At 35.8% G+C, this 19,873-nt stretch overlaps 1 protein-coding gene across 1 annotated transcript in view; it reads left to right on the top strand.

Moving 5' to 3' along the window:
* Nucleotides 1–1,828: 1,828 nt before the first annotated feature.
* Nucleotides 1,829–19,873, top strand: part of LOC115883814 (pickpocket protein 28-like) — a gene marked incomplete at its 3' end in the record, with an annotated part of 56,468 nt that continues 38,423 nt past the window's right edge. Inside the window, 1 exon segment of the mRNA XM_030902216.1 lies at nucleotides 1,829–1,938. Within this exon segment, the coding sequence (XP_030758076.1) occupies nucleotides 1,829–1,938 (110 nt within the window).

Raw genomic sequence — 19,873 nt, forward strand, 5'->3', positions numbered from 1 at the left:
GTTGAAATTCACTTCTTTCTGGCCAAATTTTCTGTACATAATGATGATTTACTGCACGACTGTCCCACAAACAAAGAAAACAGCAATATTTTGTAAATCCTCCCTGAAGTCCCACTAAAATTCCTATAACTTTCAAGTCCCCACATATCTGCCATTTATACCTGTTGTAGTTGATTCTATCTAAAAGCATGCGCATATTTTCATAAGTTTCCTTCATTGTCACTGAATGGGCAACTGGTATAGAGGGTTTTAAATTTCCGTTATGCAATAACACAGCTTTTAGGCTATATTTCGACGAATCTATGAATAAGCGCCACTCACAGGGAGAATGTTCTATAGAAAGTTCCTGCATTAAGCCATCGATATCAGTACATGCACACAACGAATCCTCCATACTGTAGAATGCAGAGAACGGAGCATTTCTTTTTCTAAAAGTGGTGATTTTTGTTTCATTGGCTAACAGATTCCATTCCTTAAGCCGGGATCCAAGAAGTTCTGACTGCTGCTTTGATAACCCCAAGTCACGCACTAAGTCATTCAACTCGCTTTGAACAATCAAATGTGGCTTGTCGGAACCGCCCTCTGGGGTAAAGGTAGGATCAGTACACTGGTCTCCAGAGCTGTTTGATTCAATATCTTCCTTATCTTCCAAAACAATACCTTGCCAGTCTAAGGGCGCGATCGGCACTGGGAGATCTGCACCATGAAGAACAGGTCGTATGGCAGACGGCAAATTGGGATACTCGATCTTGTGCTTTTGTTTTTTGGAAAAACCTTCAGTTTTCGTCAGGCAAAAATAGCAATCGTCAAAATGGTTAGTTGGTTCTCGCCATACCATTGGAACCGCAAATGGCATTTTTTCCTCTTCCCTTTCATCCACTGCACAAGCGACACGCTACAAGTAACGCAGCACACATGAGGAGCCCACTGCTTGTCTTGATCTCCAACCAAAACTCCAAAATACTTGAAGTAGGCTTTCTTCACATTTTCAGAAAATGGTCTGGCTTGTGATTGCAAATTCATAAATTCTCCACAAATGTAACAAAATCGATCAGGAGACACTTTACAACTGCGGCGCGTTTGACTTGACATTTTCGTACTTATTTATCTACACGCATAGAACAACTCACGTCGAAAATCAACTGAAAACTGAACTCTTATGTTTTTCACAATATATTATAGTGCACAAAATGCGTCCCTTTCAATCATCCCATCATAAAATTTACCTGTATGTAAAACGTGAATCTACCTAGACTTAATACCTGACATCTATAAAATTGACTACCTGCAAAAAAGAGGCGTAATTAGGCAACTGAAAAGTGGTACGTGTAGGAGCTTCAGGAGTATTTTTTCTGTTATTAGAAGCATATTTTTATGAAGGAATTCTGCAACTGACTCGTGTTACAAAAATCATGTCGGCCTGTGTTATTACATGACCGATAGAACTTCTTTCTCTTCTTAAACGACCTAGAAGGTACCCAAAACCCAAGCTACCTCCTGTAATCCGCTTGGATTTCTCACCGGCCGGCGCGGCGCTATCGATCGTATTTTTCGATATTAATCCGTCCCCCTTACCCCCCGACGGCGCTGCCCTGCCTCCATTCGCCCATCCCTCAGTCGATAAAGTGCATAAAAACAAAAACTTTTATGGCGAAATTCTTCTAGAAAATTACGAACCGTTCCGACGACTCGAATTCATAACGTCGTTAAAACGGAGAATTTTCAATAAATTCAATAAAACCGTCACAACACAAAGTACTTAAATTCTGTTATTAAGTAAGTAAGAACGTAATTCTCCAATGAAATGATGGCTTTGTAGGTATTCGATATGGGGGATAGGGAGTTGTTGCGTTTTAAAGTTGGAGAAATATCGGTTAGAATATGCGCCCTATACGAAAAATGTGCTGGAACTTACGAAGTCAATTATTGCCAATCCTAGTATAGAAATTACAATATTGCCACCACTTATAAATATACCACACATACCAAAGCTCGCGACCTCAGTGGACAACGTCACACTTGATTGCATCCAACCCCAAAGTATCTATAGATAATACATCAGTATCTATACAATGTTCTAGTATCTATATAATATCTGATATCTGAAGTAAATTATTTTCATATCGAAAATAGATTAGCTGTGCTAATGACCAGTTCTTTTCATATATGTCAAAGACAGGAAGGTACCAAGGAGTATACATTGTGGATCTAGTGACTGAAAATGAGTCTAAGAAGTTTCTCTAAAACTATAAACCCAGAAGCAATCTAAAAACCATTCTTTGAATGTAGTAGACAATGATTCAGAATTGAAACTAAAAGAATTTTGAACTTCCTTGTCTTTATTTATTTTGACTTACCCATTGTTTCGGTTCAATTATTCACTATCAGTATGCTGGCATATACAGGGTGGCCCGAACTGTATTCCGGAAACTTCGGCAGCATATTCTGCAGCTAAAAATAAGTAAAAAATGTTCGTATAAATGTATGTCCTAAAATGCTTACATACTTTCGGAGATACAGGGTGTAGAACTTTCATTTTTATTACGATTTTTTTCAAATAATTTCTGAAGTAACGTCAATATTTGGATGAAAATTGGTGTCTGTGAGTTTTTTTGACATGAGACATTTGATTTTGATGTCAATATGACTCCTATTTGTAGAGGGCGCCACGCCACCAACTCTTTGTCAGTACCTGTATAAAACTACTGAGTAAAAAATATACATTTACGACGCTTTTTATGTACAAAAGGTCTCTTAGTAAAAAATTGCTACGAGTAATACTTCTCGAGATATTTGGAATCGAAATTTTCAATACCAGATATTCAATACCATAATTGACATAAATTGAACATATTGACTAAATAGTTATTAGACAAATCACAAATTTGAAATGTTTTTGTGCCAAAAGTTCAATAGAAACTGGTCCATCGCCATTTTTTCGCAGAAAAATTTATGATTAATTAAAAAATAAAACTTTCCAAATTCATTATTTTAGTCAAATGACTATCTTACTTATCGTGTTTATTTTTTGTCAATAAATGACATCTATTGACATTTCCATTCTAAATATCTTGAGAACGGTTGCTGGTAGCGATTTTTACCAAGAGACATTTTTTACGTAGAAAATCACGGAAATGTATATTTTTTCAGTCAGTGGTTTTATACAGGTACAGATAAAAAGTTATATATTGACATCAAGATCAAATTTTTCATGTCAAAAACTCCCAAACATCAATTTTTATCCAAATATTGACGTTACTTATATAGTTTGGACCACCCTGTATATTTACGATACTTTTATAAACTGGAATGGAACCGGTAGACTTTTGGATTCGTTTCTGAATCATCAAAAATTGACTCTATCAAATTTACGATTGAGAATGAGCAAAACCTCTGTCTATCGGTTCTAGATCTTTTGATTAGTAGAAATGGAAGATCTACTAACGCTTCTGCGCATAGAAAATCGACATATAATGTGGCAGTATTTAAGTTTTCTCTCAAACCATCCTCAAGCAACATCAAACAAAAACACCATATAGGCATGCAGCGACTAAATAACATTTAATGCTGAATTAAATAATATTAAAACGAATCAAAATGGTTACTCTGAAAAATCCGTAGACAAAGGTATATCGAACTGTAACAGACTCATTAGTCCACCAGCCTGAAGTTCTTTCCCAAATCTTTCTCTCTTGACTATTTCATATGCAAAAGGAACATCAGAAAAGATCAGGCGAATAGCCAAACAATATGACATTAAGACGGTCTTCAAATCTTTTGCTGGAAGTTAAGAACATAACCTGGTCAGGAAACAACTGCTCCTATCCAAAGAAGGCAGCTTTTGAGGAATAAAAGTTCATATGAGTTTAAGTACCTACTCTTTCCTATTTTCAACAACAACAGGCCCATTACAGTTTAATATATATTTGATCAATCCGCGATGTTTTAAGCTTAGTAGCTCCCTAATCACAGATTCTGCATTATAACATAATAAAACCCAAAGCCTCGTATATACAAAAATAATCGTATATACAAAAATGAAAAAAATCTTAGTGAAGTAGTTTAATTGACCAGCAGGACATCGGATATGTTTGAACCGTGATTTTACGATAACGCAAACTTTGTAAAAAAACAACAAACCAATCCAACCTACCTATAAACAGAGAACTACACAAATAAAATACTTTACGATATAGCCTGAACGTAGAACACGCCTTATTTTTTACATTTCAATAAAATAAAATTCATTTTTCTCGTACGGAAAGATTATATTTAGAAAATTACCATTTTTGTGGGCATATATACAGAAAGATCAGGAGATCTTTATCACAAACGAGCCGAAGTTAAACTAATGTTGGAAGGAAAGAAGGAACAAGCTCAGAGGGATAAATGATGGGACAATTTCGGGTAAGGTATCATAAATATCGGGCTGTGTCACCGAAAACAGCCATTGTGTGGTTTTAAAACAGAACCTTAATAGCGTCGGAGGGAGATAAAGTTACCTGGTTTATAAATATTTTTAAGTAGTTATGGACTGGTATTACTAAAACGGTCTGTGTTGGGTTTCATTTAGTAATTAGGTTTCAGTTTATACTACATCCAATTAAATCCACTACGTCTTGTTTTCAAAATAATATTATTTTAAGATTACAAGCGGTTACCAACTTAAAAAATGATAAATTGTATAATATAGTAAAGTATTTTTAAGATTTCTGAACCCTTTGATGAAAAACGTAGGCTTGTGTGTGCCCTTTGTTCTAACCCTCTGTGATGTAAATGATGTAGCCCTCAAAATTTGCTTGCTTCCTCTACAAAGGATCCTTCCTGGCCGGATATGTTTTAATTTCTCTAGTTCCAGATATTTATCGCCCTAGAATGTTAGTCTATTATGAACTAGGTATGTCTTTTTTGGGAAGAAATGTCCAGAGGGGGTTTACATTTGCCCAAAGGCAAAGATTGTAGTGCTACGTTAAGTTCACAGACTATTTATGTATGATCGACTTACTGTCTTCGTCACAAGTAGTGATGAGAAACACCGATTAATTTCAATAATCGAGTACTCGAGTCTCAAGCGATTTTAATAATCGAGCGAAATTTCACTCGTAAAAATACCGTTTTTCGCCCGTCGCTTGTTGTACTCGGAACGCCAAGCAGTAAGTTGATGTTTGATTTAGTTTAAAGCAATGTCGATGTTTCTTTCTTTGGGATTTTTAGCCATAATCTTCCACGTTGACCAAACGTCTTGGAAGATTGGATTTGATACAAACAGGGAAATTTGGACAGATTTGGATAGGGACTTTGTTTCCCACTTGCATGGAATTAGGAGATAAACCAAGGCTCATGTAGGCAGGGGCGCATCCCTGAGTAGATCTTTCACCTATCGGGATCATAAATGAGTATCTACTCGCTACCTTCAGAAACAAATGGCTGCACTGTTCATTAAAATGTTGTATCCTATGTTGTAGGGCTTGTTTCTCTCTACAATTTCCTGTCTCACAATGTACCGTTTGTGTCCAGGAAGGGTTCATAGTTTCATAGTTGTCGATTTTCGAAAGAAATCAGTACCTGTATATTATTTCTTATATTTTTCTTTTTATTGATTTTATGGAAAGCACTGTTCATTAAAATGTTGTATCCTATGTTATAGGGCTTGTTTCTCTCTACAATTTCCTGTCTCACAATGTACCGTTTGTGTCCAGGAAGGCTTCATAGTTTCATAGTTGTCGATTTTCGAAAGAAATCAGTACCTGTATATTATTTCCTATATTTTTCATTTTATTGATTTTATGGAAAGCACTGTTGATTAAAATGTTGTATCCTATGTTATAGGGCTTGTTTCTCTCTACAATTTCCTGTCTCACAATGTACCGTTTGTGTCCAGGAAGGGTTCATAGTTTCATAGTTATCGATTTTCGAAAGAAATCAGTACCTGTATATCAGGGGGGTGACAGTAAACCGGATAATTGGAAACAGTTGTGGCGCGGTTCTACCCAGGCAGAAAGCATGGCCTTCTAGACTGTCCTAGACAAAAATCTGAATATTTCTATATGATTTCTGTCAATTTCTGCTACGGAACATTTTATGCACGTCGGCGTCCTGTTCTTTTTTGTCTTTTGTCTGTGTTGTCAGCGTCAGCTCCGAGGCCTCTGGCAAGGTCGGGCGCCATTTTAATTTTTGCCGTTTAGATTTGATTGGAAGTTTGTTTCTGATATTTCGGCTGAAATTTATAAGTACAAAGATGTTTTTTGATATAAAGTTCCTTGTTAACACTTTAATAAAGTATATATGATATTAATTACATGAAGAAAATGATGAAATCGACGTTTCGGCGTGTAGCAGGTATGGGCCATATTATAGGTAAAAATAGGTAATATATTAACTGTTTTTATATTTTTTTAGCTTTAAACCCAAGGATCTTGGGATATTCTTTCAAGGATTTTTCCGTATCTCTACTTTAAAGACTGATCGGTGATTTTGAGCAATTGAAAGCAAGTTATACAAGGTAAATTATGATTATTGAACTATTATTAGCCTACGTTAAATTTCTACAAGATGAACAGAAATGCGTAATTACATATCACATAGGTACCTATTATGTATTTTCATAGCAATAATGCTATAAATCTATGTATGTAGATTATTTTTAAAATACAAATGAGGTATTAGATGTATATGTATCATATTTTTTATTCATTTTATTTTCATTCAAGTCCTGTTTGATTTAATTCACAAAAGTCTTATGTAGGTACCTATATTTATATTTTTTACATATTTTTTTTGATTCCAGGTTTTGTGTGGGTTCCGGTTGCCTTTTTCCTGCTTCCAGTTATTTATCCGTGAAGCTGTGAAAACATTTATTTATCTTCAAGTTTCTGTAAGTCAATGCACTGTTACTTTACTAATTCGCTTTAACACAGCATCTCTGATATTATTTAAATATTTAATATTGATACAGTAGTTTATTGGTTTATAGCTCTTTAATTGTGTTGATTTGCATATTTACATTGTTCTAAATTCCAAATAAATATTTTTGAGTAATTTTGTTGTATTATTTACTACTAGAAAGAGTAAAAAGTATATTAACCCTCATTTAAACCTCCTGAAAAGCCCGCCATTAAAAACCGGAAACGGAAATAAATTTCATAAAATTGAAATTGTCATGTCTATGTCATGTCAAATGTCCCAGCCGCCATATCTGAAAATTAGTTACCCAGGCAGCCACGCTGTTTCCATAATTTAACATTGACTTGACACTTCTTCTTGAATTTATTATTTTATGCTGTATATTATTTCCTATATTTTTCATTTTATTGATTTTATGGAAAGCACTGTTCATTAAAATGTTGTATCCTATGTTATAGGGCTTGTTTCTCTCTACAATTTCCTGTCTCACAATGTACCGTTTGTGTCCAGGAAGGGTCCATAGTTTCATAGTTGTCGATTTTCGAAAGAAATCAGTACCTGTATATTATTTCCTATATTTCTCATTTTATTGATTTTATGGAAAGCACTGTTCATTAAAATGTTGTATCCTATCTTATAGGGCTTGTTTCTCTCTACAATTTCCTGTCCCACAATGTACCGTTTGTGTCCAGGAAGGGTTCATAGTTTCATAGTTGTCGATTTTTGAAAGAAATCAGTACCTGATAGAGTTAAGGGAGGCTTTTGTTCAGCAGTGGACGGTATAAGCTAAATGATGATGATGATAATGTAGGTCGTAAAATGTTGTCACTCAGATACGCAACGGATAACGTCGTATAAATTTACTACCTGCTATGGAGGCGCATAAAATCTATTATGCTCTTAATAATCTAGTAGGCGAAAATATGGAATTTTACGTTAGTACCACAAATTATATTTGACAATAAGCTTCATAAAACTTTAAAATCATCAATAATTTTAAAATTAATTAACGTTCTGGTTTATTCTTGATTGATGGCCCTCTAACGGACAAACGAAGCACTTTTGTATACAGGTAAAGAGGTGGTGGGTGGTTTGATTTAAGTAGGAACAATCTTCACATGGTCACATGGTTTTTAACAGAACACTGTCTCCCCATGATTAATAGATAATGTAGAATGAGTAAGAGGGGGTTAATCACTGCGGCCTTAAAGATCTATTGTGCCCCCCTTCCTTGAGCTATCACACAGTCTATAATCCATCATACCCCTGTTGTAGAGGGGACAAGGTATTTCCCATCCTCCTCTGACAACAGTTCTTCCTCCGAGGGTACACACCCTTCTACGGTTGAAGTTTGGCCCTCCGTGCTGCTCTTCACAGTCGAGGGGCTTGCCTCCGGCTGAGGAACCCGTGAGGTGGAGGCTGGAAAATCTGTCTCCATTTTCTCCACCTCTTTAACTTGGTCTCTCCTTAGACCTGATACCGGTGTTGTCCCGTATCTATAATAGAGGATATGTTCCTCTTTCTCTATTGCCTCCTTGGATTTGAGGTCAATTCTTATTGTGAGGACCTGACCATGACCCTCGTCCCTCGAGTTAATGACTCGCCAACTCGATGTCCTTACATTGAAGTTCTGACCTTGGATAAGGCTCAGCAGGTAGGTGGTGTCTCTCCCCTTGCTCCTCGGCAGAAAGACCGTTATTGCCGCCTCTTTAGGGATATTTCTCCCTTTACTGCAACCAGTTCCGGCCCTTGCCAATTTTTAAGCTTAGGTGCGATTTCCATCAACCAATTCGCCAATTATTGAGATACACAATCTATGAGGTCATGCCCACCCGAAAGTGTATCCCCGCAAAACGCAGCTGACCCACATTTTGTAGATCGTTGTGTTGCATCCGATCGCCACTACTTCGTCCAGTAGTGCCTCTTCTGGAGACGTTTGCTTGTCGGTGGTCAGAGCAATCTCTGGGAAATCCTTTGGCAGCACCGCCATTTTCACTTGTCCAGCAATAGCGGCAAAGCTGGTGATACGTCCCTGTTTGCCTCCCGATGTTGGACGGCTTTCCATCTTGGCTTTTTTTTCCCTGCCGGTGAAGAGGTGAGAGGTTCTCACTCCCTCTCTTGCCCTTTGATGCTCCCCATGAATACGTTCAGCAGATTGAAGCGAAGAGACGACGAATGCAGATTGTGTGGGGAAAATGGAGAAACACCAGAATAACTTATCACTTATCACTGAGTACGCCGAGACGACAACCATTTGTGCCATGAACTTTGAGTACGACTGATCCGGAAATGGAGAACTAACCTCTATAAAACCATCGCAGATACTGGCTCTTGTCAAAGCCCTGAAACTGTATGATGAGTTATAGCTCGTTATAACTCAAGAAGGGGGAGCACAATAAATCTGTAAGTCGCGGTGATTAACCCCCTTCTCATACATTCTACATTCTACATGAAGTAAAATAAAATCGGAAATATAATATTTGATATGGAGCTGGTTTGGTTAGAAATTTGCTTTTCTCTGTATGATATTCGGAAACATTTTTGTTTACCGGTTTTCAAAACGTCACCAACATAAAGCCAACCATAACAAATATCCTGTGCCATAATGACTGTAAAGATTCGTTGTATCTTCATATCTTCAAAGGCACGCCCCCAGCAGGTACGGTCGTCCCTATAGGGCCTTATCGAGCGGGACATCGTCGAAAATTGATGTTTTGCCAGCTTTTTAGGGCCCCATCTCGTCCCTTTCGGCCTTTGGATAAAGGATGGCGCGCGTTTTTTCACACCGATTTCACTGGAAATCATTATAACTCATTCGGCGGGCGACAGCGCGGATTTGAATTTAAATCGAAAAATTTTTTCGTCGTTTCGGACATTTTCGAACAAACAACCGCGGAAGATTTTGGGGGTTGATAAGACGGAGAAGATGTGGTTTCGGAATTGCCGCACTAATTTAGTACCTTGTAAGATATTTTATTGTCATCCTGCAGCGTTGACATTAATTTATTTGAATCGAATAATGCGCTGTTAACAAGGAAACAATTAAAATGCGATATTGGAAATACTATATATTAGAACAGAATATTAAAATTGTAAAAAATCTAGCAGACGCCTGTTAGCATTTTTTGCCACCTGCATAACTTAAAATCTTTCTTCGAAATTAATAGTTCTGGTCTTATACATTTTTCATTATTTTCCTTAGTAGGAAATGTATAGATCATACCAAATAAACTTTTAGTCACGTCATTAAGCTTGACCGGCACAGCGTTGCCCACTTTTACATATTTTCTTTTAATCAAAATATTTTACGAAACAAACATAAATTAATTATAAATGTATAATCAGTTATTATTTACATCAACAAAAATCACCTCCAGAACAGCACTTATGGGACATAAAGGGTCATTACTACCGCTTTCCCGTTCAAAAAATTCTAATAAGGTTGCGATGAGATTTTTGCAATGGCTATTAAGCTGTCTTGTACACTTCGCACTAGAAGAGGTTCTAAAAAGAACAATGTTCGACTTCAAGGTCTGCTAGTAAAAGTGTTTAAGCTTAATGTAATGTTTAAGCTTAACAACACAGTTCATTTAAGCCCAAAACTAGTAATACAAAACTAAAGCGTCAAAATGAATGACAGTGTCATAAAATAAATAAATAAATGTGGCAACTTGACATTTTTTACAGCAGAGCTACCACCTGAGTCCCCAGCAAGAAATTTAAATTCCAGTTGTCCATGGTTGGCAACAATGAATTTAAAAATCACGCCCTCGATTACGTAAGTAAAAGTTTAATTATTGTTATCGCTTATTTATAAAGCACTAAAGAATCATTTTTTTAAATTTTTAACAATATTTAAATGATTAGCTAGAACCATAAATCTGAGCTTAATAAAGTGAAAAGGAAAAATCAAAAATAATTAAAAATAAAAAATGTATATCAACTGGTGAATTGGGATATAAGTTTCTGTTTTGTAGGCCATTTAAATTTTATGATCTTCCAGATAGGTTCATTCATAATGCGCCTGGCGTATATTAAACCGCATTCAAAAGTCCGTATGTTAAATATTTGGTTTTTTAATTTTTAATAAAAAAAAAAAAATGTTTGATAATTGCAGTGTGTAGAGTCAGCAACTTATAATATATTAGATGTGTTACAGTAGACTGTGACCTGTTTGCTATATATGCTTTATACACAACTAATACACACTGTAAAATAGAAAAGTATAGAGGAACAGGTTTGGACATGATATATATATATATATATATATATATATATTATATATATATATATTATATATATATATTAATAAAAAATATTTCTTGCCTTTATTGATTTAAAAAATTATTTTTTTTTAATTTCGAAAAAATCGAAAGTAGAGAAAAAATTTTTTAAAAAAAAAATAAAAAGTATAAAGGAAAAATTGGTTTTGCTTGTCGTAAAGGGCGGAACCAAGCTCCACTCCCACACCGGTTTCTGGGCCTACCTTTCATCAGGTGGGCTGTCCAGGGGCTGGTTCTCACGGATACGGTCAAGCAAAATTCTTCGTATATCTAGCAGACGATGTCGTAGAAGTGTCCTCCTTGTTTCGATTTTTCGGAAACTTAAAAAAAAATACACAGCTAAAAGGCCAAAAAATATTTTTTATAATACTACCTAAGCTGTAAAATTTGTTCTTATATATATATATATATACTATATATATTATATATATATTATATATATATTCATGATAAAAAATAAAAAAATAAAAAATATAATGTATATCGGATAATATATCATTGATATATATCATGATAATTTGTAGCTCTATGAGAGACGAAATACGGAACAGCCATATACGTGAAAAAACAAACAGACAGATGCCGTTAAAAGAGTGGCAAGCCTGAAGTGGCTATGAATGGGACCTGTTGCGCGACAGGGTCCAAACCGATGCCGATGGCTCCAAAAAGTCATATTATGAAAACCAAGGGGAACCAAAAGACATGTGGGCCGACCAAAAAAAGATGCATCGATATACATTACGATATACAGCTTGCTATTTGTTTCATTACTCTGGCGCAAAAGCTGTCTATGTGCAAATATGGCAACCTCGGCCCGACGATAGACGACGCGACGGGACGAGTCGCAGAAAAAATCAATAATGCATGCAATCTCAATAGGCAGTGTTGACATTCTGTTCCCCTATAAATAACTGTCGATACAACCTGTATATACCATGTACGATGTTATAACAGTAGCAGGAAGACAATGGAGGAGATTGGCTAGAGATCGCAAAGCATTTGGGAAACCTAGACGAACTACTGGTTGCGTCTCAAAAATGGTTCCCCCCTATAACTTTTTAAAAAAAAAAAAAAAAAAAACTAGATTTGGTATGTTAAATATGACATAAATTCAGAATTGGATTTTTCATATTCATTTTTTTTCGGTCAACTTCCTGGTTTCACCCGAAATGATTAGCAACTTTTTATATTTAAACTGGGCACTCTCGGTATTTTTTCTTTATTCTCGATAGAAAAATGACACTGAATAGATGACATATCGTATGTCAACTTTTGACATTTTCCGCATATGGTTTATTTGAAATTCATAACGACAATTTGGATTGAAATACCAAGTGTGACAAGTGTGTGGTATCAAATTATTCGTTAAAAAATTGTTTTCCAAATATGGCTACTGAACCATTCCTTTCTTTCCCCTTTTTTGGGGGAAAAAGTTGGGATATTGGATCCAAAAAGTACGATTTGGCAGTCTTTTAACCGGGCCAGGACAAGACTCACTAAAAAACATCGTAGGGACTTATCAAATTCTATTTTCAAGGCTCCTTGGATATAAGAAAATTATTGTTTTTAACACAGGCCATGGCACTCTAGATTTGAATTTAAAATACAATTTGTTTTGAGCGAATATGTCAAAAATCATTCGATTCAGAGTGTCATTTTCTATCGATAAATAAAAAAAATACCAGGTTGCCAAATTCAAAAGGGTTGTAGTCATTTCGGTGAAAAAGGAAGTGGTCAAAAACAATAATTGAATACGGGTTCATTATTCTAATTTATGGTCATATACTTAACATACTAAACCTCGGTTTCTATATAGCTAAAAAATAAAAATTATTTCAACGCACGTTATATCCAACCACTATGTATGATAAAACAAGCTGATAAAAAAAAATGAACGATATTTCAAATTTAAGATATTTTTCGAAAATCTACGTACCACACTTCCGATTAACCAATCATTGAAGAATATCTTCTCGTTAAATGTTTCTAAACATTTATTCTTGCACAGTTTCTTCTACGAATCCAATAGTCTATTACGCGTTTCAATTTATAATTTTTAACTTTTTATGTATACGTCTGAAAAATACGACCAGGGTCTATCGTATAATAAAAACGAAACGGCTACACAAGTACCGATTATGATTTCTAATGGCCTCTCGCTGCCATTTCTTAATTACAAATTAATTTTTTCGGTGATTACATTAAAAAGGAATAAATTGGAGAATTAGACGCAGCACATCCAAACACTATGAAAAATATTTTACGGTATAGATAAATTGATATTTTCTGAAATAGTGATTTGGTATTGTCTGGTGAAATGCTTATGCTTGACAGTTAGGTTAGTTTGACATCTATACAGTGGCGGTTTCCAAATAACTGCACTTTATGATGCCGATTTTTTTAAATGTTCGCTCGCATATTCTGTAATAGTGATCCAGGCGGAGGTAAGAATGGCTCTCTATATGGACAACAAAGTGTGTTGTCTCTGAGAAATAGGACAAAACAAGACACTTTAAAGTTGGGGATTCTATCAGGACTTCTTCAAATGAGATCGGACCAAATGACTTCTCTTTATCACTACCACAAAACATTCGAGGTGAACAAAACGGATCGAGGAATATAGACAGAGACCCAATAATGAATCAGATGGATCCAACCAGGTAAACAGACAGATCAAAGAGCGCTTGCAGAACAGGAACTGGATTTGGGGAAATCAAAGGCAATTTTTTCCTTAAAATACTCAACCGTATTCCAGAAAGAAATCTTCATCATTCTACAATGCGTGAAAGAAAGCAACAGAAGAGCTTACTCATCAATATATGCTCAGATAGTCAGGCGACACTTATGAACTTATGAGCCCAAAGGTATCGTCGAGACTCGTCTGGGAATGCCTGGGTCAACTATGGGCTCTGGCAGAAAGGAACAGAATTAAATTATTCTGGGTGCCGGGCCACAGAGGCATCCAAGGCAACGAAAAGCCGATGAACTAGCAAGGCAACGATCAGCTAACTGACTCTAGACCAAGATAGGATCTTGGTCCAGAGCCAGTACTGGAAATACTCAAATGTATAACCCGTAGTGCAGTTAACTCTGGATCTGGGGAAAGCAGAATGTCAGCCATAGCCATAACAAAGGCCTTTCATCCAAGGATCTAACCTAAAAACTACAAAAGAATGTTAATGTTTAGTAGGAATAAAGTGAAGCTGAACCTGTATCAAGGAATTTTTTCTACAGACTCAAGGAAAATTATCCTGAAATAGTGATGGGTTGTTATTTAACTATCTGTTATTTTATAACAATTATTTAGGAATAACATAACGCAACCGTTACTGCTTTTAAAAAATAACATATGTAAAATAACGACACGCAGAGATCGAGTGTTCGTGAAACGAAGTCGACGCTCTGCACCGCCACGAAATTCGGTGCTGTTCGAAGCAATTCCAAAACAACTAGTATCAGACTAGTATGGATGGAAAACCTATTATTTCCACAACCATCGATACAGGCGGCGAGATACAACGGACAACGGAGGTATGCGCTACGGCGCGGCGCGTCGTGTTGGGCTGACAACAGCTTAAAATACAGGGATATAAAGAAGCAGCTTTTTTGAAACAGTTGCGGCATAACGCCTGGCTGTCGAGATAACAGGAGTGGGAAAATAACGCTGCTGCATCGGTCGATTGTCGATGGAGGCTCGCAACGGGTTGGAGAATGACGCATCAGTTGTTTTAGCTATGTTGTTTTTTACCTGTTACGAGCATAACAGAACGGCGTTCGAGATAATCGGAGGTTTGAAACAGGTTTGAGAATAACGCATCAGTTGTTTTAGATACATATTGTTTTCAACCTGTTACGAGCATAACGAATGGAGGTCGAGATATTATGGCGCTGTATGTTTCAATACTTTGTTATTAAGTTTCAATATTTGGGTATTTATTTATTCTGAAAATTTTCAGAATAATATTTTAAGATTTTTTAAAATGTATACAGGGTGTTTTTGAAAATCTGGTCATTGATTAATCACGATCCCGCTTTAAAAGCCCTTGACGTAAAAAGCTGATTTTGGAAAACGGATTGACTTTAGGGTGTAGAGGCAATAGAGGTTCGATAAGAATGGATTTTTCGAAACTCAAATTAAGGTGAAACCACCTCAAATATTAGAATATTTTTATTTAAAAACTGGTGAGTTTTTCGAAAACTCTAAACACGCATATTCTCTTATTTTGTTGTTTTACATATTTTGAGATTTTACAAAATACATATACAGGGCAAGCTTTATAAAATATGACCACTGAGTAATCACTATTCTGCTTAAACTGCTTGACGTTTAAAGTTGATTTTTGCAAACGGATTGACTGGGGTGTAGAGGTGCGATAAGGAGGGTTTCTCGAATCTCACCCAAGAGGGTGAAACGCCCTCAAATATTACATAATATTTATTATTTAAAAACGGTTATCTTTTCGGGAAAACGATTGACACGCATAATTTATTTTGTTTTTTACATATTTTGAAATTTTTTAAAAATAATACAGGGTAAATCTTAAAAAGTTGAGCAATTGATTCACGATTCTGCTTAAAACTGCTCGACGTTTAAAGCATATTTTGGCAAAATGTGTGAGAAAATTTTATCCAGTTTGTATGTTAATGGAAACTCTTGCTTTGCTTTATCATGACCATTGGCTAAATTATTAATTTGATGCGAACGAAGTCGCGGGTACAACTTACCAAGTATAGCTAGAGACGTGAGAAATATAATTTAAGAGACGCCCCCCGATGCGTAGTGGACATCCCACAAATTTGCTTCAATCAGATTTTCGTAGCGTAACTGCACTCTCTTCCGCCGAATGCATTCTCTCTCTATCGTGTGCGCGACCGTGCTATCCCCAAGTCTCTTCCTATATTTGTCAAACTGTACATGCTAGTTTAAGTGTAAAATTAATTCGAACTCTAGTGTAGTTGGTTTACTTATGAAGAATATACTACAAATTTTCTTATATTGCTATTTTTGACCGCAAATGGTAAAATCATAACGAAGAGCTCTCGCCCGTCGAGTGAGATGCACTCTGTACACTGCTACGCAACTCAGGATCTACGCGGATCGAGGGGTAGGGCGTAGGTAGATCGGAATATATAGACGAGTGGCGGCATTTGGCTTTTTTATATCGCAATTTGTAAACAGCGCATATTTGTAAACAACCCCCGTTTTTAGAGAGGCATTTTAGATAACAATCGATATTTAGAAATGTTATGACACCCCGGAAATACTACCACCCAGCACGTCATTGTTGCAACTGCGTTAATGCGCCTGGCGGTGACCGCCTCATATTCTTTCAGATATTTAGCAATAAAATAAAGAAAACCTGTTATTTTTAAGCTGTTATTTTAAGCTGTTTTAAATAACTATAACAGTTTCAACTGTTATCTAAAAATAACAGTTTTGCCTATCACTATCCCTGAAACAACAACGGAGCATTGTCACTGCGAGGCTCTAGATCGCAAGCAACACTTTCTATTTGGAAAGCAAGGCTAGAATCGAGGGAAGTATGCTCCTATCCTATTAAGAACCTGCACAAGTTGGTGCAGGGACAGGGATAGGAGAGTGGGTACAGACATAGAAACAAAAGGGACAAACAAAATAAGCCGTACAATTCGCAGTGTTTTCTTACAGTGATGCCAACATCGTGCCATTCGTGGGAAATTCTAAATTCATGTATTATTCGTAAAAAGTAGTTATCGTTTCTCAGCAAATTCAATTAAATTCAAACTATTACCACAAATTAAGAATCCTATAAGTATACAGATAAAAATTTGTCCCTAATTCGTGGTACGAAAATTGTTTTATGACGATGTGCAAACAAGTAAAATTAAACTCGCGTAAAATAACATTAAACAGCGTAATAGAGATATCGCTAAACCGAATAGCGTGCATGGACGTTATTAAGGCCAGGTGTTATTTCCTTTACGTGAGATGGTACACCTCTTCATTTCTATTTATAGTTATCGGATCGAAAAGAATTCTGTTCGCGTCGCGTCCGCCATTTAAACTTAACCTAACTTTGAATTTAAAACTTGAAATTGTTTTGTTTACTAGGTATTTTAAAACTAAAGGGCTAAAGTGCTTTATTTCCAGTGCTTTATTGTTCAACGTCTGCCAGTGGGCTTAGAGCAACAAGCAACAAATTCTCTTAGAACTTAGAAGGGCTAAGTCGTCATCTGCTGTAAACCTAAGCTCCTTTATAGGTTCTGTAATATTGGAAGAGGTGAATCCATATTTTGGGGCCATATTTATTTAATTAAACTAATCCCAGCTATTATAATTACCTAATAAAACTACAGTAATAATTCAAAAACAATTCAAACAACCTAAAATAGTGCGATCTCGCCGGCTGGCCCCGGTTGTCAAATATCTGCACACAGGCCCATTTAAGCAATTTTTAAACGTTATTTAGAAATAGCGCTTGGTGTAATTGATGCAAATTACGTCAGGCGGTAAAGTTATTAGCGGGTGTTGCGTTAAAATTGACTCGCGCATATCGTAAGCATGATAAGGTACGCGTAAATACTGGATGACGCCATTCGGTTTTCCGATATCTCTAATAACTGTGCCGGTCAGGGTGCGGTCAGGCGCTGTGCATAATTTTACAGGCCAAGGGGCGGGCGTGATATGTGCGCAAACTAGTAACACACTAGTAACCTAACTAGTGCCCAATTCCGAAAATTGGAACCACGAAAACAATAAAGAAAAAAACAAAGTTTATAATCTGTATAATCTGTGCCATTACCACACGTTTTCGGTTAGCATCAGACATTATTCTTGTACTCCTTTTCTCGAATACATGGTAAATTTTAAATAAGTGCAACATTTCTAGGGATATGATATGTACATTTTGATTCCAGAAACACGCCTTATGAGGTTTTTAGCGAGAAAAAATGAAAATATTTCGAAATTTGTTTTACGTATTTTGTTGACGACACTAATATAGGATTTGAGAACTTGTGGAATCTTTAGAAAAAAATAGGAAATTTTGACCGTCTTTGTTGGAAATTCTATTTCGGTGAAAGTCGGCAACACTGACCCCTTATTACTCAAAAAAAAAAAATATTCTGTAATAAAATTGGAATAAAAATCTCAGAAGACCCTGTCTTTGTAATGTAGTCAATATTTTGGATCAGACATGTATAGTCAATGTTACGATATTGTCACTATTTATTATAGCGTTCTAGATTAAAAAATGAACAATCTTCGTGTCTATACATTGTTCCTTCTCTGCTAGTAATGGCTGTCCAAACCCGTACCGGCCGAATAAAAAATGACCGCGCTCGTATAATTTAATAAAAACAAAATTGTTGTTTGAGCTCCGATAGATATTTTACCTGACAGGGCTCTCCGACTAAGATTAATGCCGCAATTTCTGGAAGCCATTACCAGTAAATGCAGCGGCGGCGCCAATGACAATGGCCGACGTCGAACGCCCCGGAAAAAAGGGGAAAGCGAGGAGAAAAGCCGTGGAAAAATCGACGCTCGTCTATTTAAGTGGTGGCGGAAATGTACGAGCAAAACTGGGATATTTTCTTTTTTCATCTAGTGTGAAAATTGAAACAGATGTGTACAGGCCAGAGTAGTAATAGTAGAACTCTCTTTTTGTGATTTACTCAATTTAAAGATTGACTAATTGTAAAGAGATTATCGTAGACTGATGGAAATTTTACACTAAAAACTTTTAGAAATTTTCTTGTCTGGAGTATTATTTAAAAGAAGGGAATTTTACAAACCATCTGTTTTCAGTCGCTCTGCAAAATGCCTAATCCGAATTAGGCATATTAGGTAAACAGTGATGATATTTGCTGTACATTTCAGCAAAAAGACCGCTGAATGATCCCTAGTTGTCATTCCTCAAAATGCCTAGTAAAGACTAGTCATATACATATAGCACTAAATATTTTACGCGGTATTGGATTAACTAACCTAAATTTATCCAAGAAACATTTCTTGGACGCGTCTCTTTCAAATTTATTAGAAATAATAACACAAAAAATTCTTCGAATTCTAAGGTGAAACCACCCTCAAATATTAGAATATTTTTATTTAATGTAAAAAAAAAAAAAAAAAAACTCTTAAACACGTATATTTTATTTTGTTGTTTTATATATTTTAAGATTTTTAAAAATGCATACAGGGTGTTTCCATAAACATATGACCTCATTGAGTAATCACATGATTCCGTTTAAACTGCTTGACGTTTAAAGCTGATTTTGGCAAACGGATTGACTGTGGGTTTGAGGTTCGATAAGGAGGTGTTTCTCGAATCTCAAATTCCAAGAGGGTGAAAACGCCCCTTAAATATTACAATATTTGTTATTTAAAACGGTTAGTCTTTCGAAAACGCTTGGATACGCATAATTTGTTTTGTTTTTTACATATTTGAAATTTTAAAAAATCATGCAGGATGTTCCAAAAGTTAGGTAATTGATTAACCACGATTCTGCTTAAACTGCTTGACGTAAAAGCTTATTTTTGCAAACGGATTTTTCGAAAGTCAAATTCCAACGGAATGAAACTACCTCTCAAATATTACCAAGTTATATAATTATTTATATAACTTTATCATCACCATTACAATGATTAATTCGACGCGAACGAAGTAGCTGGTACACGCTAGTATGTTATAAAAATAAAATCGTGAATA

The sequence above is a fragment of the Sitophilus oryzae genome, unplaced genomic scaffold (assembly GCF_002938485.1).
Source record: "Sitophilus oryzae breed Bouriz unplaced genomic scaffold, Soryzae_2.0 scaffold_1990_pilon_pilon, whole genome shotgun sequence".
Taxonomy (NCBI): Eukaryota; Metazoa; Arthropoda; class Insecta; order Coleoptera; family Curculionidae; genus Sitophilus; species Sitophilus oryzae.